The sequence below is a fragment of the Rhinopithecus bieti genome, unplaced genomic scaffold (genome assembly GCF_001698545.2).
Source record: "Rhinopithecus bieti isolate Rb0 unplaced genomic scaffold, ASM169854v2 scaffold_18353, whole genome shotgun sequence".
Taxonomy (NCBI): Eukaryota; Metazoa; Chordata; class Mammalia; order Primates; family Cercopithecidae; genus Rhinopithecus; species Rhinopithecus bieti.
Genome location: NW_016809465.1, coordinates 1263229 through 1287269, shown reverse-complemented (window position 1 = coordinate 1287269; position 24041 = coordinate 1263229). Strand labels below are relative to the sequence as shown.

Genomic DNA, 24041 nt, shown 5'->3' with positions numbered 1-24041 from the left:
CTTTATATATAGTACCAACAATGAACATTCTTATACATGGATCCTAGTATTCATATTTCTAAATGTATCTGGCATGAATATCAAGGATTAGAATTGTTGGGTTTCAAAGTATGCATATCTTAAATTTATTGATTAATGTCCAAGTGTTTTATACATAACTTATACAATTTACACTCCTACCAACAGCGTCTTCTTGTCTTGTAAAGAAGAAATTTCTCTTTGCTTTCCATTGTGCTAAGCCACAATGGTGCATGTGCAATGGAATCTGATTTGCAATCCTGCATTATGGATTAGATTGAACATTTTAAATAAGTTCTTTAGCTTTTTGGATTTCCTCACTTTTGTTGTTGTTGTTGTTGACAGATTTGCACTCTGTGGCCCAGGGGCACTATCTTGGCTCACTGCGAACTTCACCTCATGGGTTCAAGCAGTTCTCCTGCCTCAGCCTCTTGAGTAGCTGGGACTACAGGCACGTGCCACCACCTCTGGCTAATTTTTGTATTTGTGGTAGAGATGGGGTTTCACCATGTTGGCCAGGCTGGTCTTGAACTCCTGGCCTCAAGTGATCCACCTGCCTCAGCCTCCCAAAGTGCTGGGATTACAAGTGTCAGCTGCCCAAATCCTTGGACAGGCAGAGTGAGGATTCCCTCACTTACGAAGTACTTGTTTTTCTATAGGAATGTCTGATTTTTTTTTTTTTTTAGATTTTTATATAGTCTGGATATGAGTCCTTTTGTCAGTTACATGTATTGTGAACATCTACTCTGTGACTTTATCTTTTAATGATGTCTTTTCATGACTGGAAAGTCACATACATCTTAATTTTAATGTAGACATCAATCATTCCTTCTATAATTAACTTTTGGAGAAATGTGTAAGTAATCTTTTCTAACCCCAGACAGATTAAGGTACTCTCCTATATTATCTAGTAAAATCTTCATAGTTTTACCTTTCATATTTAGGTCTATAATTCCCTTTTAATTCAAATCTGCATAAAATGTGAAGAACAGATTTTATTTCTTTTTTAAAATAAAGATACCAATTTTTGGCTGAGTGCTGAGACCAAGGGCTAAAGCTGGGAGACTGAAAAAATGCAGACCACTGGGGCACTGTTCATTTCTCCAGCTCAGATCCACTGTTGCACCAGGGGTCTAATCAGGCCTGTGTCTGCCTCCTTCTTGAATAGCCCAGAGAATTCATTTAAACAGCCTTCCTACAGCAGCTCCCAACTCCAGGTGGCCAGACAGGAGTTCCAGACCAGTGTTATCTCCTGGGACATTGACACAGCAACCAAGTTTATCTGTGCTGAGGCAGCCACAGTTGGTGTGGCTGGTTCAGGGGCTGGCATTGGAATTGTGTTTGGCAGCTTGATCATTGGCTATGCCAGGAACCTGTCTCTCAGGCAGTAGCTCTTCTCCTATGCCATTCTGGGTTTTACCCTGTCTGAGGCCATGGGGGGGCTCTTCTGTTTGATGGTCACCTTCCTCATCCTCTTCACCACGTGAAGCTCCATGGGGGCCACCTGTCCATCGCTGCTGCTACGACTCCATGCCATTCCTGATGCTGGGGTCTGCTAAGCTTTTACCATTAAACACAACGTTTCTTAAAAAAAAAAAAAAAAAAAAAAAAGATACCAGTTTTCGCAGCACCATTTATTGCATAGGCTATTTTTCATCCACTATTTTACAATGATAATGATGTCGGTTTGGGGGTTTCAAGTATGATCTACTAATTCATTTGTGTTCAATACACCAAGACTTCCACTACTGCACTGTTTTGATTACTACAGCTCTATAATAAACCTTGTATCTGATAAAACAGATACTTTCACTTCTGTAACCGTACTCATTATTCTTGACCCTTTGTATTTCCATATACATTGTAGAAACAATTAGTCATGTTTTATGCACACACACAGACACACACACAACACACACACAGCCTGTTGGTATTTTTATTTGCCTTATTTGAATTTGTTCAGTTTGGGGAAAACGGGTATTTTTCAACACTGAGGCATCCAATCCTTACAATCATATCAATTAAGGTCTTCTTTAATTATTGTAAATAAAGTTCCACAGTCGTCTCTGTAGAGATTTTGTATATCTTTTATTAGACTTATTCTTAAGTATTTCAATGGTTTTAATGCTATTGTAACAAGTATCTTTTAGGAAAAAGAATTTTTACTTCTTTGTGGCTGGTATCTATTTGTATATTGATTTTGTTTCAGAATTACTGTAAGTTTTCTCCAGATTATTTATAATTTTCTATCCAAGCAATCATATCATCTCCGAATAATAAGAGTATTGGTTTTCTTCCTTTCTAATTCTCATGCCGTATCTTTTTCTTGCAATACTGCACTGCTTGAGACTCCAGTAAAATGTTGATTGAAGGTGGTAGAACAAGTACTCTTTTCTCCATCCTGATCTCAAAGGAGATGTTGCCATTTTTTATCATTAGATATGATGTGTGTTATAGTATTTTTGTAGATAATCTTTATTAGAATAAGGATATCCCTTTCTATTCCTAGTTTGCAAAGAGGTTTTATTATAATGGATGTTGAATTTATCATTTTTTTTCTGCAACCATTGAGATAATGTAATTTTTTCCTTTATTAAGTATGAAAATATACTGATGAATTATCTAAAGTTAAATAACCTTGCATTCCTAGCATAAGCCCAACTTGGTCATGATATATAATTCTTATTAAATAAGATTTTGTTAATATTTTATTTTGAAATTTTGCATGTATTTTCACAAATAAGATTAGCCTTTCTTAAAATATCTGAAGTTATCCAGAATTCAAAAAATGAGTTGGGAAGTATTCCCTTTCACTAGGCTCTGTAAGAATTTGTAAGATTAATTCTTTATTAAATATTTGATAGAATTCACCAGTGAAGCCATCTAGGCCTGATGGTTTCTTTTTAGAAATGATTCCTTTTTTTTTTCAGACAGAGTCTCGCTCTGTCACACAGGCTGGAGCACAGTAGGACAGTCTTGGCTCACTGCAACCTCGGCTTCCAGGTTCAAGTGATTCTCATGCCTCAGCGTCTCGAATAGCTGGAATTACAGGTGCTGCCACCATGCCCAGCTAATTTTTTTATTTTTAGTAGAGATGGGGTTTTACCATGATGGCCAGCCAGGCTGGTCTTGAACTCCTGACCTCAACTGATCCACCCACCTTGGCCTCCCAAAGTTCTGGGATTACAGGCATAAGCCCCTGCAGCTGGCCTTAGGAATGATTTTAAATGTGGATTATATTTCTTGGGTGTTTACAGGAACATTTAAGTTTTCTATTTCTATTTCATTAAGTTGTGTTTTTCTAGAAATTTGTTTGCATTGTACTACTCTGTTGCAGTAATGAGTCCCCATTTGTGCGCATCTTCCAGCATTCACACCTCTGGATGGTAGTACCTTCCCACATTAACTTTAGTTGCAGCTATGCAATTTGTTTTGGCCAATGAGAGACAACAGGAAAAATAACATAAGCAGAGATTTTAAAACTATTTGCTTTTTTGAACCCTAGAAGTGCTACCATGTGAACAATCCTGCACTGGACTACCGATGATGACACATGCCTCCACCACTCTAACCAAATGCCAGGAAGCCTGTGATACCCTGAGTAATGATTCTCCAAATACACTGACATCCAAGCCCAGGCACTTATGAATATGTTAGATGGTGAAAGGAACTTTGTAGATGTGATTGTTATGGATCTTGCGATGGAGAAATTATGCTGGATTATCCAGGTGGGCCTGATGTAGTCACCAGTGTCCTTATAGTAAGAGGGAGGCAGTAAGAGATTTGTCTGCAAAGGAGGTGAGGTATGACAGAAGTAGAGATTGGAATGATACAGTCACAAACCAAGGAATACCAGCAGCCTCCAAAAGCTGGAAAGAGGCAAGGAACAAGTTCTCCCCTAGGACCTCCAGAAGGAACAAGCCCTCTTGATAGCTTGACTTTGATGAGTCAGACTCATGATTTTGGACTTCTTATCTCCAAACTACAAGAGAATAAATTTGTGTTTAAGCCTCTACACTCAGTAATTTGTTACAGCAGTAATAAGAAACTAAATAGGTTTTGGTATCAAATGTGGAGTGTTGCTGTAACAAATACTTAAAAATGTGGGGGTGACTTTTGAATTGGTCAGCGGGAAGAGGCTAAAAGAATTACGAAAAGCAAAATGGAAAAGCCAGTATGTATTCCAATATTGCAAGTATATGAGGTAATGCATGTTAACTACCTTCATGTAGCCATTCCACGATGTATACACATTTCAAAACATCATTTTGTAAACTGTAAATATATACAATTTTTATTTGTCAATTAAAAAAATAAGCAAAAACTAAAATATCCTGAGGGAAAGCCTAGATTGCCTTGAATAAACTGTTACTAGAAATACAAATGTTAACAACTCTGCTGGTGAGCACTCAGAAGAAAGTGAGGATACTGTAGAGAGGGCCCACATGATGTCAGAATACCTGCATTATCAAAAACAGACTGCCGGCAGGAATACGTTAAATGTGTGCTGGGGAGAAATGAGGAATTGGAAACTAAAGGAAGCCTAAAATAATCAGGATTCAGTCAGAGGACCCTATTCAAGCCTCCTGAAATCTTTGTGAAGAGATCAGGCATGTGACTCAGCTTTGTCATCAGAAGCCAGGAATAGAGATGGGATTATCCAGAAAAGACATGTGAAAGGTCTCTTGTCTAATGGAGCAAATTGTGTGCCAGTTTACAAGGATTCTGAGAATGTTATACTAGCAGAAACACTCGCAGCTTAGACCCAATGAAAAGAGAAGACAAAAAAAAAAAAAAAAAAAAAAAAACAGTGTTAGACTCCAAAAATTCTATAAGCAAGAAACGGACTGATAAAATCACTTAACTGCAAACTTGTGCTATGCTTCATGAAAATGTAATGAAGATTCACAGTGCATCCTTAGGTACCTAACGAAAACTTATCTAAGGATATTCCTTGTCTTATCAAATTATGCAAAGTCACTTCGCACAATACATATTCTGAGGTCATTAATATGATCTCTTCCTAGCCTCTGCTTAGGCAGGTTCCTAACACATTTATAAGCACAATTTTTGACCAACTGAAGTAGTCCCTTTATGTTGATCATGTAACTGTCTACATCTTCCTGGCAAAACTCTTACTATATATACTCATTATATTCCTATAATTTTTATGTGTACATTTATAAATTACTAAGTTCACCAAGAATAACAGAATCAAAAAAGCCATAATGGGACTTTTAAAATGTCAACCATAATATGCTTACAAGGAACTCTTAAAAAAGTGGAAAGACAAAATATCAAGCATTCAGTGGTCAGCTTTGATTGATGACTAGGCCTCAAAACAAAACACCAATCCCAAAATAGCCTCTTTCAAAGTAAGTCAAAATAGTTTATTCAAACTCAAACGTGCTGAAACTTTTTACGTTTTAAAGTTTTATTGTTACCTATAGTCACCCTATTGTGCTGCTGAACAATAGATCTTTTTCCTTCTATCTAATTGTATCTTTGTACCCATTGACCAACCCCACTTTATACCTTCTTCCCCACTACCCTTCCTAGCCTCTGGTAACCATCATTTTACTCTATCTCCATGAGTTCAACTTTTAATTTTTAGCTCCCACATATGAGTGAGAACATGCAATATTAGCCTTTTTGTCCCTAGCTTATTTGACTTAACATGTCCTCCAGTTCCATCCATGTGGTTGCAAATGAGTTTTATTCTTTTTTACGGCTGAATAGTACTCCATTGTGTATATGTATCACATTTTCTTTATCCATTTATCTGTTGATGGACACTTAGGTTGATTCCATATCTTGGCTATTGTGAATAGTGTTACCGTAAACATAGGAGTGCAGACACCTCTTTGATATACTAATTTTCTTTCTTTTAAATATATATCCAGCAATGGGATTGCTGGATCATATGGTAGTTCCATTTTTAGCTTTTTTGAGGAAACTTTATACTGTTCTCCACAGTGGTTGTACATACATTCCCACCAACAATGTACAAGGGTTACCCTTTATGTTTTCAAAGCAGCACCCCTTAGTGCTCGTTCTTTTTATAAAAGCTATTTGTACTGCGGTGAGATGATATCTCATTGTAGTTTCGATTTACATTTCTTTGATTAGTGATGTTGAGCATTTATTCATATACGTGTTGGCCATTTGTATGTCTTCTTTTTAAAAATATCTATTCAAATCTTTTACCTATTTTAAAATTGGATTCTTTTTCCTATTGAATTACTTAAGCTCATTATATATTCTGGTTATTAATTCCTTGGCAGATGGGTAGTTTGCAGATATTTTTCCATTCTGTGACTGGCTCTTCATTTTGTTGATTGTTTCCTTTGCTGTAAAGATGTCTTTGCTTGATGTGATCCCATTTGTCCATTTTTGGTGGAGGGTCTCGCCTCAATGTTGATGGCTGCTGACTGATCAGGTTGATGGTTTGCTGCAGGTTCGGTGGCAGTGGCAATTTCTTAAAATAGGGCAACAATGAAGTTGGCCACAGTAATTGACTTCCTCTCATGAAAGATTTCTCTGTAGCATGCCGTGCTGTTGATAGCATTTTACCCCTAGAAGAACTTTCAAAGTTGGGGTCAGTCCTCCCAATTCCTGCCTCTGCATTAGCAACTAAGTTCTGTAATATTCTAAATCCTTTGTCATTTCAACAATGTTCACAGTGTCTTCACCAGGAGTAGATTCCATCTCAAGAAACCACTCAAGAGTCTCATGAGTGGGCTCAAAATAGTCAACCGTGCTATAAAAAGATGTGCTGTCATTCGGGCTTTGTTATTCCATTTATAGAACACAAGCAAAGTCTATGTAGCATAATCTTAATGGCCCTAGGATTTTCAGAATGGTCAATGAACACAGCTTCAAGTTACCAGCTGTATTAGCTCCTAACAAAAGAGTCAGCCTGTCTTTGAAGCACTGAAGACAGGCATTGACTTCTGTCTAGCTATGGAAGTCTTAGACTGACTGGGCGAGGTGACTCACACCTGTAATCCCAGCACTTTGGGAGGCCGTGGGCAGATAACCTGAGGTCAGGAGTTTGAGACCAGCCTGGCTAATATAGTGAAACCCCATCTCTACTAAAAATACAAAAAATTAGCAGGGTGTAGTGGGGCGTGTCTGTAATCCCAGTTACTTGGGAGGCCGAGGCAGGGGAATTGCTTGAACCCAGGAGGCAGAGGTTGCAGTGAGCCGAGATCGCACCATTGCACTCCAGCTTGGGCAACGAGCAAAACTCCATCTCAAAAAAAAAAAAAAAAAAAAAAAAGTCTTAGATGGCGTTTTCTTCCAACAGAAGGCTGTTTCGTCTACATTGAAAATGTTATTAAGCATAGCCACCTTCTTCAGTTATCTTAGCCAGCTCTTCTAGATAACTTGCTGCAGCTTCCCTATCAGCATTTGCTGCTTCACATTGCACTTTTATGTTTTGGAGACCATTTCTTTCCTCATGAACCAACCTCTGCTAGCTTCAAGCTTCTGCAACTTCCTTATCTCTCTCAGCCTTCATAGGATTGAAAGAGAGTTAAGGACTTACTCTGGATTAGGCTTGGCTTAAAGGACTGTTGTGGCTAGTTTGATCTTCTCTCTAGACCATTCAAACTTTCTTCGTATCAGCAATAAATCTGTTTCTCTTTCTTATTATTCACATGTTCAATGGAATAGCACTTGTAATTTCCTTAACTCTTTTTGCATTCACAACTTGGCTAACTATAGCACAAAGGGCCTTGTTTCAGTCTATCTCTGCTTTCAACATGCCTCCTTCACTAAGTTTAGTAATTCCTAGCTTTTGATTTTTTAGAGGCCATTGTAGGATTAATTATTAATTAGCCTATTTTCAGTACTATGCCTCAGGAATTAGGGAGATCCAAGCAGAGGGAGAGATTGGGGAACAGTTATTCAGTGGAGCAGTCAGAACACACACAATTACTGATAAAGTTTTCAGTCTTAGATGGGTGCAGTTTGTGGTGCCCTGGAACAATTGCAATAATAACATCAAAGATGACTGACCACAGATCACCAAAACAGGTATAATAATGAAAAGTATAAAATATTGCAAGAAATAAAAAAATGTGACACAGACACATGAAGTGAACACATGCTTTTGGAAACACTGTACTAATAGACTTGCTCAATGCAGCATTGCTACAAATCTCCAGTCCGCCAAAAGCACAGTATCTGCTAAGTGCAATAAAACAAAATATGCCCATGTCTACCAAAATTATATATTGATCTTTTGACCTAGTAATCCCACATGTACTTTTTTTTTTTTTTTTTTTTTTTTTGCAAAACATGCTGACAGAAATACAAATGACCTATTATTCATAAAACTTGCAGCATCATTGTGGTAGTAGAACACTAGAAACATCAATAGGGGATTGGGTGAATAAAATAGAGTCCACTCACAGTGGAGTACTCTGCAACTGTAAAAAGAAATGAAGGACTTATATACAGATAGAGTGATTTCCAGAATATATTTTGAAGTGATAAAAGCAAGATTGTAGAACAGTAATTATTATACACCAATTTTTCTGTAAGAAGGGGAGAGAAAAGTGTATTGCATATTGATATAGTTTGGATCTGGGTCCCCGCCCCAATCTCATGTTGAAATGTCAACCCCAATGCTGGAGGTAGGGCCTGGTGGGAGGTAATTGGATCATGGTGGCAGTTTCTCATGAATGATTTAGCACCATCCCCCTGGCACTGTTCTCCTAAGAGTTCTCATGAGATATGGTTGTTTACTACAAGTGTGTAGCACCTTTCCCATCTCTCTCCCTCCTTCCTGCTTCTGGCCATGTGAGGTGCTGGCTTCCCCTTCACCTTCTGCCATGACTGTAAGTTTCCTGAGGCTTCCCCAGAAGCTAAGCAGATCCCACCATGCTTCCTGTGCAGCCATACAGAACTGGAAGCCAATTAAATATCTTTTAGGAAAGACTAATACACATGTGGTACCATCAGATTTAAAGGTGAACTTACTACAATATCTAAAGATGCTTCAACTAATTTAGTTAAGCCTGCAATTGCTTTTGAACAAGGGTAAGTCTTTGCTGCTAGACAGTTCTTTGAGAATAACCTTAAGGCAAAGGTAACTTTTTTGGAAGGTTCAAGAGAAGCAGCAGAAGGAACATAAAGAATGTGAGTAAGTGGTGAAGATGAAGCTGTGGAGACAGAGTGAGACTGTCCCAAAAAAAAAAAAAAAAGTTTTAAAAAGAAAAAAATACATATCACATGGACCCATCAATATACAAATATACATAACACAAATATTATGTATCCATAATAATTAGAAATAAAAAATATTTTAAAGGTCCTCCACCAGAAAATATTATGACTCACTGAAGGCTCTGATGATCTTTAGCTTTTTTTTTTTTTGGTAAGCAATAATGCATTTTTAAATTAAGGTATGAACATGAACATTTCTTTTTAGACATAATGCTATTACACTTAATAGTCTATGTATAGTGTAAACATAACTTTTATATGCAATGGGAAACCGAAAATTCATGTGACTCACTTAATTGAGATAGCTGCTTTATTGTGGTGGTCTGCAACCAAATTTGCAGTATCTCTGAAGTGTGCCTGTACTAAATTTCCCTGCACGGAGGTTGCAATCATTTTTATATTCACAACAGACACATGTAAGAGTACATTTACCCACAGCCCCACCAGCAGAAATACTGTCAAATATTTAGATTTCTAATGATTAAAAATGGTATGTAGGGTAATTTTAATGAACTTTCTCTTTTAAGGCTGGTAAGTCTTATATGTTGAATGGTAACTTTTCATTTTCTGCAAACCATCTATCTTCTGGTAATTTTCTATTGGGTTTTAGAGACTGGAGTTTTCCTTACACTCTAAATGTAAATCCTTTATTCTGAGTTACATTTTCTGTGATTTGTTTTAACTTTGTTTATAATGACTTCTTTTGTATTAAGTTCCATAAAAAAAATCCACTAAGCTTTCAGTTGAATGTAAGTGTATTGGTTAAACTGATGAAAATTCACATCCTTTTTACATCTTTCTATTCATAAACAAGTTAGCACTCTTCATTTATTTTTCTCCTATACTGACTATAACGTTCTCAGTGAGAATTTTTTAATTGACTTTGCTCAATACTTGATGGGCATGCTTGATTTTAAAGTTTCATGTTTTTCTAGTTTTAGAAAACTCTCAACTCTTCCAATATTGCTTTCTATCCCCTTCTATTATTTTAATTTTTTTCTCCAGATATCCTATTACAGGTTGTTGGATATTCATGTTCCATTTTTTACAACTCTTAAAACACTTCTTAGTACTTTTTGATGGTTTGTGACGGTAATTTTCTGAAATTTATCTATTAGTTCACTAGTTTTCTCTTCAGCCAGGTCTCTCTCTTTACTTCTAGAAGTTCAACTTGATTCTTTTACCAATCAAGCTTGTTTATTTTAAAAAGTCATGTCTATTATTCAGTATGAGTTCTTTCTTATTTTTTTTCTTTTTGATTGATCTATTATTTCCAGTTCCTGGAGAACACATTCTATTTGCTTCATCTCTTTACTCTCCTCATGCCTTTTTATTTCCTCTTTTGCTTTTAACTAAGATCTTACCTTCAGCTAGGCTGAGTCAGGGATCAATGTTCCAGCATTTTAAGGCTTATATATTGGTCTCAAATCCTTTCAATTGGTCTTTGGTATCAGTCTACACTTAGCATTATGGCTTTGATTCTTAATTTCTCATATCTGAGGATTTCCAGATTATTTTTTTAACCTCAGTTATATATGAAAATTATTTCTTGGTTATATTTCATAAAGAAATGCTTGATGTTTCTGTTAGAAGAACATGCACTGTAAATGTAGTAGCTTACTCAGACATGGTACCAAAAGTCCTTAGAATTTTTATTAAGAACAGTGGCTAAGATTCTGTAAACAACCTTTTGGAACCTACTGATAAACCATGTCTTTCTTCTTTGTCAGTGGAAGTCATATTGGTAAATTTTCCAATATTGAACTAACCTTGCATTCTTGGAAAAAACACTATTGGATGACCTAAATGCCTTAAGGAAATTAAAAATGCTCTTAATAATTAAGAAAACCTAAATTATGATTTTCTCAATAGAGAAGTTATTATATTTAATATCCATGCATGATACAGAATCCTAATTTTACATGATACATGCAAACTGTCTTCATCTGATAACAAGGATTGTCTAAAAACCTAAGGCAGGCAGATAACAGTAAAAACCAGAAACATTCCCTTTCAAATTAAAATTAACTACCTGCTATATTTTGCCAGTGTATAGTCAATACTTTTCTAGCTTTATGCCTTATGTCATTTCTTGTCTCTGGAAACTCCACCCTTTTGGGGGAAAATAACAGTTCCACCTCCAATAAAATAACAATTGTGTATTTTCTGCCAGAAAAATGCATATATTCACATAAACACAAAATTTTGCATAAAACATCATAGGATTCACTACCTACATTTCGCAAAGTAGATTCCAGATTAAAATTCCTAACTTACAGATCACCTCTTAAAACAAAATGCTCAAAATATTAATGGAGGAAGGAATAAATAAATAAGCAAGCAAATACACAAAAGAACATGTTGATGCAAGCATTCATATTTGCCTATGAAAATTTCCCTGAAGAAACTAAGACATGAGACATAAAATACACTTGGGTTTTAGGTATTTATTTACAAAGTTCTTACTAATACAATTGCTTTTAAAATATAGCAAAGAGTCATTTACTATTCTCAGAAGTGGCACATACACGGCATAGAAAATCTATAGTCAGTTAACTATTAAAACAGATACTTGAAAATTAAGTGGCAAACATTTGTAGTACTCCCTAAAGAAATAGGAAATAAAAATGCATTTATTCATATGAACTTGCTTATTCTGAATTACTGACTACAAAAAAGGCTATTGTGAAAGATATCACACTTTGAAATAGCAAATGAATTTTCAATTTTACATTTAATTATAAGACCATAATAAAAAGTTGAACATACACATATCTACGTATTTCACAGAAGATTAGTAAAACTGATGGCAACTTCGGAATTATTTCATAAAGGGTACAAACGGTCTTTACCACAATTTTCCCATGGTCTTATCCTTCAAAATAAAATTCCACATACTATCAAACTAAATCAAGATTTGCTAGTGGCTAAAATCACCATAAATATACAGTACTCTCTCTGAAATAGCTACAAACATCTTGTTTTTGGAAAATACACAATGTTTCTCAATCTTTCTGTCCTTATCTCAATTTGCAAAAATATTTTGAAACAATCTCCTTTAAATGTTATTCTTGTTAATAAGGGCAAATCTTTTAAAATCCACATGCTAGATCTTGAAAACACTTGAGAAGAAAATAAACTGCGAAAGGAGTGGTTAAATACTTCAAACTGCACATGTGAAACAGACCCACTATCTAATCAGAATTCTATGCAAGTTTTTATCCAGTATTATGACATCATTTAATCTCTGAATAAATTGAGCTCCACAAATATCTATTTCCATAAATTCATTCACAGATACTATACAAATAGATTCACAGCAGTATTTGGCACCCACCTATAAAATGTATTTACTCTATCAGGGTTGCAAAGTTACTAATATCAGCTGATAGCAACTTAAATTATTGGCCTTTGAATGACAGATTCAAACAAAAAGATAAATTACATCAAAATAACTATCATTTTTTTACATGAATTAACTTGAAAATGTAACAGGTAAACCTTACTCTTTCAAGAAGAAAAATCAAATAGCATACTTTAGTGTTACTTATCTTCCTTCCAGCTTTCACCAAGTGCTAATTACAAGTACCATTTAAGTCAGTTTCTTATTTGAGTATGAAGTGTTTATACATTTCTAATTTAAGATTTTGGTAACGCTTCATATCAAATGAGTTGTAGATCTACTTAACGTATGACTTCTCCTTTCAAAGAAGGAAGGAAGGCTGACAAGGGAGGGAGAAGGGATACCCTGTAAAGACAAAACAAATTATTTCATATTTTAAATCTTCCTTTAAAAAAATTGTAAAATACAGTTTGGTATCATGCCTATTATTTTTACATTTTACAAATTACCATAACAATTAAGTACAAGACATCTGACAATTCTAAACTCTTTAAAGTTAGGGGAATGGAAAAGGGAGAAAAAAGAAAACTATTATAGCATTCTGAAAACAAAGCCAAATAGCTAGACTAGTTAACTAGATATTAACTCAACTGAACAGATACTGGCCTATTGCTAGTAGTGATACCTAACTTTGTTTTATGAAATATTAATGATTCAGTGTTTCAGGTTATAAAAGAAAAAATTATAAATTGGCAAACAAAGTTTCTTCTTAGTTCATAAAGCAGAATTAAGAAGAATGAAATCATTTCATGGGAAATAATTTTCTAAAATTAAGTCATACACTCTCAAAGAGTGTTTGTAATATACGTACAACTCAGATGTACATATGTGAGCGTGAGAGTGTGTATGTATATATATAATTTTGTTCCACTGTAATCCCAGCTACTCAGGAGGCTGATGTGGGAGGACTGCTTAAGGCCAAGAGTTTGAGACCAGCCTGGACAACTTAGCAAGACCCCATCTCTAAAAAATATTTTAAACAATTTTAAAATTTTGTTCTATATAAAATTGAGTGAAACAGCAATCCTTCTGGATAATAGTGATTATTAAATTGCTGTTTTAGATCCCTGAGAAGTCTTAAAAATTTTAAAATAAAACAACTCTAACAAATAACATGCGAAGACTCAAGAATAACTGTAAATGAAAATAAATTTTAAGGCTACTTTTTTTTTTTTTTTTTTTTGAGACAGAATCTCGCCCTGTCGCCCGGGCTGGAGTGCAATGACCGGATCTCAGCTCACTGTAAGCTCCGCCTCCTGGGTTTACGCCATTCTCCTGCCTCAGCCTCCAGAGTAGCTGGGACTACAGGCGCCCGTCACCTCGCCCGGCTAGTTTTTTGTATTCTTTAGTAGAGACGGGGTTTCACCGTGTTAGCCAGGATGGTCTCGATCTCCTGACCTTGTGATTCACCCGTCTCGGCCTCCCAAAGTGCTGGGATTACAGGCTTGAGCCACCGCGCCCGGCCAAGGCTACTGTTTTATTTTAACATATATAAATGGCTAACTGTAAGAGCTAGTAAGGTAGTTGGCTGTAAGTTCTCATAAACAAGGTTGTAAAATGAAGCATTTAAAAAGCTGGGCTGATGAAGCATAACCATTCAAGTATCAACAAAATGATGATATAAATGTATAATATAAAAGTTGACACTTTCCTCACGTGGAACTTTTACGATTTGGTATATTAAAAGCATAATTTTCTGTAAATGCTATAAATCTAACATTAAGAATCAGATTTGGAATATAAATCCACTACTCATGACAATCATTACTATTCTTTAAAATGATAATTTTCCTAAATAAGAACATTTCTAATGGAACTTATTTTTTCTGGACTTAATAAACTCTATTAAACCTAAATTGTTATTAATTCAAAGCAGTGATAACACTGTGAATTCCAAAGTTCCCACCCACCCAATAAGCGATTCCTTGGAGAAAAAATATGTTCCTTTTTTTTTTCTTTTTTTCTGCAGATACAAATTTTAAATAGCTAATAAGCTCACATTAAACTTCATGAGGCTTGTTTCCATTAGTGGTTGGCAAATCTCCTAATTCTTCACAAGTGTCAAAGACGAGTTGGAAATAACTTTTTTGAAATTTGAAAAATCAGTGTTTCCTTCTAGTATCTCTGAAAAACTAGCTCGGAAAGCAGAATGACGTACAGATCGAAACCAGGAGTACTGAGAGCGCCCACCAGTAGAGTTTAGGCGCTGAACATAAACATGCTTAGTAAATCCAATTACATTGCTTGTGGAAACAGAATGGGTAATCTGTTAGAACAGAAACAAGCAATTGAGAAGACGACATTAATGTCTTGAAGGTATTTTAGCTGCTTCTTACGTATATTGTCTATTAAAAGTGACATAACCATAAATAACAAATTAATTTTCTAAAATTTTCTATAAAATTCATTTACTTTCAAATTTGAAAGATGAAAATGTTTACAATAGTTGCTACAGGTGGCTTTGAGAAAGCTATAATCTAATTTTCACAAATTAATGCTTATCTGCATTTGTCAATTTTAATCGACCAAACTACTTTGCATATATTCATTTTATCAACTAAATACAGCTTCTCTCCCATTGGTTAAGGTTCATGGTGATTAAAAACCTGTATAAATACACTAATAGATTTAGCCATAACTCTTTGATGTGTTAACTAAAGACTTTAACCAACGTTAAAATATATATTACTAAGTATTATTTATGTGCCTTACCTGCAAAAATTTTATATAATAAAAAGAACACAAGAGCACTCACAATGTGCCAGGTACTGTTCTAAGCACTTTACATATAATAACTCACTTGATCCTTATAACTACTTATGACTTACTTTACAGACAATGAAATTGAAACAGACCTTTAATAACTTGCCAAAACACATATAGCTGGTAAATAGCAGAGCAAGGATTTGAACACTAGGGTTCCAGAATCCAGGCTCTTAACCACCACCCAAACTGCCTCTCAGTATATAACATCATATACATATGTGTGATTATATAATATATACATATATTATTTAGTCCTATAATGAAATTATGGAATAAGTAAGCACTATTAACATCTTTTCTCTCATCTGCAAAAATGCAGATGAGAGAATAAGAAACCTGGTACAGGACACACAGCTAAGAAGTGACAGTCACTTGCTTTTCTTAACTTCAGTAGGTTAATAATTGTATTAAGAACAGATATTTCACTCAAATACTTAGTAATAGTATTAAATATCTAATAATTTAATAATTCTGAAACTGTTGGAAATTTGGATTGTTCAGGAAAAATTTTAAATATACATACATATATATATATAATATACATGAATTTAGAACCCATATCATCCTTTGAAATTCAGTTTCAGAGATTATATTCTACTCATCACAAAAACAGTAAAAGGAATAAAACTCGGTCTCTGCTACCTTATTGGAACCGATCTGTATAAACGGAATCATAGCTATTTACATTAGTAAAGTGACAGGCCAGATTGAAACGTGTTTCTTTTCTTAGAGATTTTAGAACACATTTCAATACCAATAAAATTTCCTATCAAATAAACTACACATTAAGTATGTCTCTAGTTCATTCGTAATAGGGTTTTCTCACTTGCCTTTACCCAATAAAGAGGTTAGAAGTTTGGATGTACATATTTAAAAAATGACGTACGACTATGTTAGGATGCCAAGGTTTAAAGCACTAGAGGAGACCTCCTGCCTCCTAGCATCATGCTTTCCATGCCGATTCTTCAGTGCTAGTGTACAGAGCTGTGCTGTCCTTCCAGGAGCCACTAGCCACATGTGGCTACGAAACCCCTGAAACATAGCCAGTCTGAAATGCAGCCAGCTTTGTAAGTATAAGGTGCATCCCACATTTTTAATACTTAGTACATAAGAAAGAATGAAAATATCTCACTGGTAATTCTTACAATGATTCGCATTCAAATGATAATATTTTGGCATACTGGGTTAAAATACATTATTAAAATTTTTTAAGCATGGAAGAAATGTTTCCAATTTTTAAAAGTTAACAAATCACATACCAGCTTCATAAGTAAGTCATTCACCCCATTAAATCAAAATAACTTACTGCTAATGATGATGTGCTAGAAAGACGACTCATTACATGCTTATCATTGCTGGAAGGACTTCTTCCCTCCACTGAGCCGTGGGATGTCATAAGAGCCCTTCGAAGAGCTCTTTTTGGAGTTTTGGAGAAAGAGAATGCTCTTGTAACCTAGAGTTTAAGAGTTACAATTACTTAAACCAAGACAAATTTAATACAGTTGATAAGAATACTGAAACATAAAAAAGCCAAATATATAGCAAAAGTTTTTCCACCGTAGTATGTGGCAAGATTAGAATCTCTTTGGCACAAAGCAGTGAGGAAATTTGTATACTATTTCAACTTTCATTTAGAGAGCACTGAAGTCCAACGGAAGGAGCAGAAAAGAAATCTAGCCTGGGAGAGAAGAAACCTAAGTTCTTGTCTGATTCAGCCAGTCCAGTTGTGAGATTTCTAATCCAAAAATCACCTGAACCTCCATTTCTTTATTGAAAGAGTGAAGGAATTCATTTGAATAATAATCTAACATGTTTTTCTTTTATACATCATACATGTTAAATGATAGGAGATACAAAAATTACTAAAATACAAAGCCTCCCCATAAAGGGAAAGAAAACAAAACTTGTAAATCTAGCAGTAGAGATTATGGCTGTAAATCTCTCTTAGAACACTAAAATTCTAGTTCTACTTTAAAAAGCCTATTATCAACATACTTATGTAATCCTCAACAACTCTGATAAGGTAAGTAAGTTATCTTCACCACGAGAAGACTAAAATATACTTCTAGAGTCAGGAATACATCCCAGATCCCCTGACTGTCGTCTGCCCTTTGCTGAAAATAACTGTGGCAATATATTTAAGATGAGGGCACACATATTTAAATCTAAAACACCAACAGTACATTTCTACTGCAGGATAGTTCACAGAAGCATCATTATTACAAAATGGGAGGGATAACAAGTTATAGTTACTGTGGCAAAGAAGTCACTGAAGTAAAACTATTGTTTCTGTGGGTCATTTCCTAGAATCGAAGAACAGCTTTGTTCTATAAACTATCTTTATATTGATGTTTGCAGCAATATTATTTGAATGTAGTCTGGAAAATATATATTAGAGATATGCTAAATAATAATTTCACTAAAACTCACCTTTTTTGAAGTCTTTTTTATTGCTCTTGATGCTCTACTCAATGTACTGTCCATATCTTTTGTATTTACTTCAAAGGATTCTGGATCAGCAGTATAAATAAGATTCTCCTATTGAAAATAATACCTTTTGTTATCTTGAAAACACACAACTGTTTCTAAAAATCAAACTTTTAAGCATATTTATGTATGGAGTATTTGTAAATGAAGCTACTCAAGATTTTTCATGTGCTTGATATAACTTCTACCCCGAAATGTACTAATTTAAGGATAGTGAAAAATAAGCATTTGGTAAATGAGTAATTCCCTGTAAGGGTCATGGATACCAAAGCAATTGGAAATGGACCTCAAAATAAAATCTAACAACTCTTAAACAAGTTAGAAATTTAGCAGACTTAAACTTAATGCTTAAGTATAAAGTCGGCTACAAAACCAAGACCACAAACACTGTTCCTGACATAAACTCAAATTAAGATTTAGACTTTCTCCTACTTTACCCTTTCGTCCTCAATCAGCATTTGTAAGGATTCTAAATCAGAGGTTCTAAACCTGTGACCAAGAGCCTGTAGGGTGACAACGAACAGAAACTGGGCGCAAAATTTTTTGTGTACATGTACAAAGGGCATCTTTCTGAAGAGTGGGTTCACAGCTTGTATCACATTCCCAAAGGAATCAAAAGACCCCATATAACTACTGTGTACTTCTATGAGGTCAGCCACTGCTGATACGCTGGGGAGGACGGGATGGGGTGGGAGCTGCAGTGAGGTTGGTCAATAGGCACAAAGTTACAGTTAGAAAGGAGAAATAAGTTCTGGTGTTCTATTGCACAATGGTGACTATAGTTAACAATACAGTATTGTATTGTATATTTCAAAATAACCAGAACAGCGGATTTTGAAGGTTCACTCCATAAAGAAATGAGTAAATTAGGTGATGGATACGCTAAATACCCTGATTTGATCAACACACAATGTATACCTGTATCAAAGCATCACATTATACCCCACAAATATGTACAATTATTATGTGTCAATTAAAAATAAATTTTTAAAAAGACCTCATATAGGCCAAGAACCACTGAACCACTTAAACAGGACAATTAATCTTTAAGTAATTAAAAATATTACTTGCTCAAATTATGGCTGGATTTTCAGAAGAAAGCAAGTTAGACAAAATGATTTTGCATAGTCCTATAACCAATTTGCACTTTAAATTTATAAATCCAGACTATGAATAGGCAAATTGCCTTGTTACCTTGTCACTATAAAGACTATTTTCCAGCACTATCATTCTGTGGTGACAGAGAAAAAATAACCTTGTGAAAGTTGTTTTTTCTGAAATTTTTTTCCATTTGCAAAATGTAGAACATATCTAGAATCTAACCCATAGTAATCATAAGGCTAAAACAAAATAATGCATGGAAGTACTTTGAATGAAATGTTAAGCCTCTTTGCCAAGTGTTAAATATTATACTCTACAATTATAATGCTTGATTCAGCTCTCCACCACTGATACATAGACAGCTTTTGTTATTCTAAAGCTTCTCTAATTTTGTCATTTGAACAACCACATCCCCTCTGCCTGCTACAGAACCTCTCTTTCCACTTGATCGATTTGCTAAATAACTCTAGGTTGCTTATCTTGTACAAATCAGGTAACAGTACTTGTAAATGTCAGTATCTTTTCAATTTAATGTTACTTTTTGAGTTAAGAAAAATTTAGAAAACATGAATTACCCATAACTCTCTTAATCAATTACCATCTACACTTTGGTATATTTCTTAGAGATATTTTTCTACATGTATAAAATGTTTCTTCATAACAAAACTGGAATATTATTCAGTTTTGTACCTTATGTTTTTCAATTAGCTGTAATTTTTTTGTCTCAAAGGATTTACTCTTAATGAAGACCTGACAAATCTCCTCTGATTATATCACAATTAATTTAATCATTCCACTATTTTTGAGCATCTAGAGTGCAGTAATGGGAAATTACTGTGTAATGGCTCCACAGTTCCAGTTTAGGAAGATGAAAAAGCTCAAAAAACAGATGGTGGTGATATTGCACAACAGTTTGAATATACTTAATGCCAATAAACTATACACTTAAAAATGGCTAAAACCGGTAAATTTTATGTTATGTATATTCTACCACGATAAAAAAAGAAATACATGAAACTATATGTCTTTGTATATGAAAATACTAAACCACATGTTGGTAAACTAGAACACTAGAGGTAGAAAAGCAGAATATGAAAAGTTCCTGATGGAAAAAGGGTATACTTCTTCAACCTATACTCTCATTGTCAGAACAGGAAAGAATATATCTTGCCTCACTAGCTCTCAATGGTCTCCTTCAGTTTTTTTTTTACAATTTGGTTTGTAAAAACAATGGATATAATGCTATCTTTATCCATATTGCTTTAAGTTTAAAGCAATTAGTTGCGTATATATTTTTTGCATGTTTTACAGATATTTTATATCAAATTTTATTGGAAAAGAGGCCTTCATTTCCTACACTTTCTAACTGGCTACTGCCAGCATAAAGGAAAACTCTTGATACATATGTATTTATATTTTATTTGGCTGCTTTACTAAGCTCTGTTACAAATTCTAATAGTTTTCAGTTGGTTCTTGACAATTATCTAGGTAATCATTTGTAAAACAACTGAATATTTGATACCTTACGTCAATCTGGAAGAAACAAAGCACTGAGGAATGTGACTTAAGCTCTGCCACACATATCTGAAAGGTTTTACACTACTAGGATTTCCTATATCTCATGGTAGAGGGATGACATTTCCTATACTACTGTATATATGGATAAGCTCAATTGTATCCTTACTTTTATGAATTTAATTCTGCTTTGACTGCATTCCATTTTATTTCAATTTTATCTCATGCAATCAACAGATATATACTGAAAACCTACTATTTGATAGAATTTTTTATGTCCATAAGATACAGAGGCCAATTCAGAAAAACAATGTTTTGACATTTAAATACATTTTCCTTAAAGAAATAAGTGATATGGTAATTACCCTGATTCGGTCATTATACGATGTACACATGCAACAAAACATAACACTGTACCCCAATATATGTATAATTATGTCATTATAAATAAAATCAATTAAAAATCAAAATAAGCACAGTTTTCTGTTAATGTTTTATTTTAAACTATAAAGTAACTTATCAATGCTTCTTTCAATTGGTAAACTTATGACTTTTTTTTTTAACTGAAAGCTGAAAGATCTATAAAATTAGCTGGAAAATAATTTAAAACAGTGATAATTTATTAACTGACTGGTTACAAAATAACACACATACCAAAGAGTCACCTATTCACAAAACAGCTTAGAAACAGGTAAAATATCCATTTATGACTGCATTCTAAAGAGAAAATTACTTAGGAATCAATCTAATAAATACATTTTTGGCCAGGCGTGGTGGCTCACACACCTGTAATCCCAGCACTTTGATAGGCCCCCAGGTGGGCAGATCACTTGAAGCCAGGAATTCAAGACCAGCCTGGCTGGCCAACATGGTGAAATGCTGTCTCCACTAAAAATACAAAAATTAGCCAGGAACGGTCGTGCACATCTGCAATCCCAGCTACTCAAGAGGCTGAGGCATGAGAATCACTTGAACCTGGAGGCAGAGGATGCGGTGAGCCAAGATTGCACCACTGCACTCCAGCTTTGGTAACAGAGACTCTATCTTTAAAAAAAAAAAAAAAGAAAAAGAAATACATTTCTGAAGAATGTACATATGTCTCTGCTTATATTTCTGGAAAGTATCAAAAGTCATACCCCTGGAAAGACAGATTAGCCAGACAGGGGTATGAGACATACTTTACTGCAGTATACTATTGCATATTTAACTTTTTTTCTTATATGCAAATATTATCTTTCAATTTAATAGATGGTAAAAATCATAGCATGACTATTAAACTAAACATTGGTAACTTACTCTTTGAATACTTAGATGCAAAATGTATCCATTTTCATATGTAATGCAACTAAACTCCAAGTGTGTTTAATTTTGCTGAAATGCTCTTTATAATGAAGTTCCCTGAAATTTAAATCCTTAGCAAATGCTAATAAAGGAGCTTCTCATTTTTTTCCATTGTTATCTTAACTATGACTAAGTATTAATAACCACCGATGAACTAAAAATGAAACCAGTGGCTTCATATTTTCTCTCAATGAACTAACAAACTGCTTCTGACTTAGGGGAGTGGAAGATAGATACAAGATTTTTTACCTTTCTAGAAGATTCTGGATTCAGAATGACTGAAAGGGTGAACATATTGCTAGTTCCTAGTGGCTTAGAATATAATATATTATTTTTGCTAAGATATAAATACGAAGTACTTCCTTTAGTGCTTTCCGCACAGAGGAAGGTAGATAGGGTAAATCACAGGCAAAAGTACAAAGTCGGGGAAACTTATCTTCAGTAGTCCTAGGTTTATTTGTTATTCATTCTTTCTCAATAATTATCATTCTGTCTTTAAAACAAAAAACGAAGAGAAAAAACTTTATGCTTTTAGTCTATTTCTAATTCTAAAATATAATACATACTAGGACAAGTACGAAAAAATAAAATAAAATAAAAGTGAAATTGATTAGCCAAAACTCATTTTATTTTATTTACTTTTAAGCTCTGCTGGACTTGAGAACACACATTTTAATAAATACTTACTATAATTCCAAAAACATTTTATGACTTATTCAAAGTATGTCAAGCATTAAAGAAGCTTTGGAAGGGCAGGAGTTTTTCAATCAACTCCAAATTCACATGTACCTGAAGACAGACCTGCTGAGTTCAATATTAAAAAGTAGTAGTCAGTCTCTCCCACTGAGATATATAATATTAATTTCAGGAGAAACTGAGCCTCAGCTACAGATTTTGAAATCCTATTCTCGGGTGTTAATTCACAGGAAATTTTCTAGCATTTGACACTTTAAGCCAATTAACCTGTCTACTTGTGAGTTATCAGATACTTCTCTCCTTTGCCTAAGCTCTCCTCTTACCCTCGTCTTCAAACCCCCAGATCCTACCTACTATCACATGTCCCCTCCCTTTAGCCTGTGCCTCAGTGTTTTCCTCAAACTCTGTAATCATGCCTATAGCTTAGAGCTTCTGATTTGGCCAAATTAAAGTGGTACCAATAACAGACACTTATACTAACAACTTTACTAGGTATGCCTAATAAATGGAAGAATAATTATAGCTTTAAATACAAATCATATTAACTTCATTATAAATATTATTGGCATACAAGCACAAACTTTTAATATATGTCCACTCGTTGGTCTAGTTCTCATGCAGTTAGAAATTCTACTTACAAGTTTAAAAACTTAGAATGAAGATTGCAACTCTTAAGTAGCCAATGGTGATTTATTTGACCAAGATGTAGAATAAGTTTTGCAAATTTCAAATAAATATAAAGTTAGCAGCAAAAGTACTAAATTGTAGCACATGGCATTTAATTATCAAGTTACTTTTAAACTAACCAAACTTCGGGAAAGGGTATCTTTGCTTAAATTTATTTATTAATAAAAGTATACTTCTGACATTAGAGGTTAGAAATTGTAATGGCCTCCACAAAGCTACCAGCTTATCTTAGGCAATATATGAATGTTAGAGTACGGACCATGCAATTAAAGGTTACATGTTGGCAAGAGACCAAAAATACATACATAAGGATTCTGAGACAAAAGATCTTCAATAGATTTAAACTTTAATCTTTAGATTCTGAAATGACAAAATATGGGACATGACGTCCATGGGGAGAAAAACTATTAAGATGGTTTGACCAAGAATCAGTCAGTCATGCTCTTGGCCTTAGATTCAAACTTAATGGTATCAGACTAAGTTTTCTTTCACCCTGATAAATTTAACTCTTACATCATTAATGAGTGAACATGACAAACGAAATAGTATAGAATAAAATAATTGTGCTTATTTTACTCTTTTAATTAAGAAAGCTCAAACTACTTAGGGTACCAAAAATATATATATACAGGGTACCAAAAACAAAACTACTAATTCAAAGAATCAGAGACTTTTTTATCTTTTACATCTTGTGTGTGTGTGTGTGTGTGTGTGTGTGTGTGTGTATTTACATCTTGTGTGTATACGTATATATATGTACACCGTATAGGTATAACGTGGTTATAAAGTAAGT

At 34.3% G+C, this 24041-nt stretch overlaps 1 protein-coding gene and 1 pseudogene across 1 annotated transcript in view; one reads left to right on the top strand and one right to left on the bottom strand.

The window, feature by feature from the left end:
- The first annotated feature begins 1091 nt into the window (after positions 1–1091).
- On the top strand, positions 1092–1505 carry LOC108540407 (ATP synthase F(0) complex subunit C1, mitochondrial pseudogene; annotated as a pseudogene).
- Positions 1506–11679: 10174 nt separating this feature from the next.
- ECT2 (epithelial cell transforming 2) overlaps positions 11680–24041 on the bottom strand; it is a 67200-nt gene continuing 54838 nt past the window's right edge. The window contains 3 exon segments of the mRNA XM_017889482.1: positions 11680–13000; positions 16728–16874; positions 17852–17959. Coding sequence (XP_017744971.1) covers positions 12911–13000; positions 16728–16874; positions 17852–17959 — 345 coding nt within the window. The 3' untranslated portion in view covers positions 11680–12910.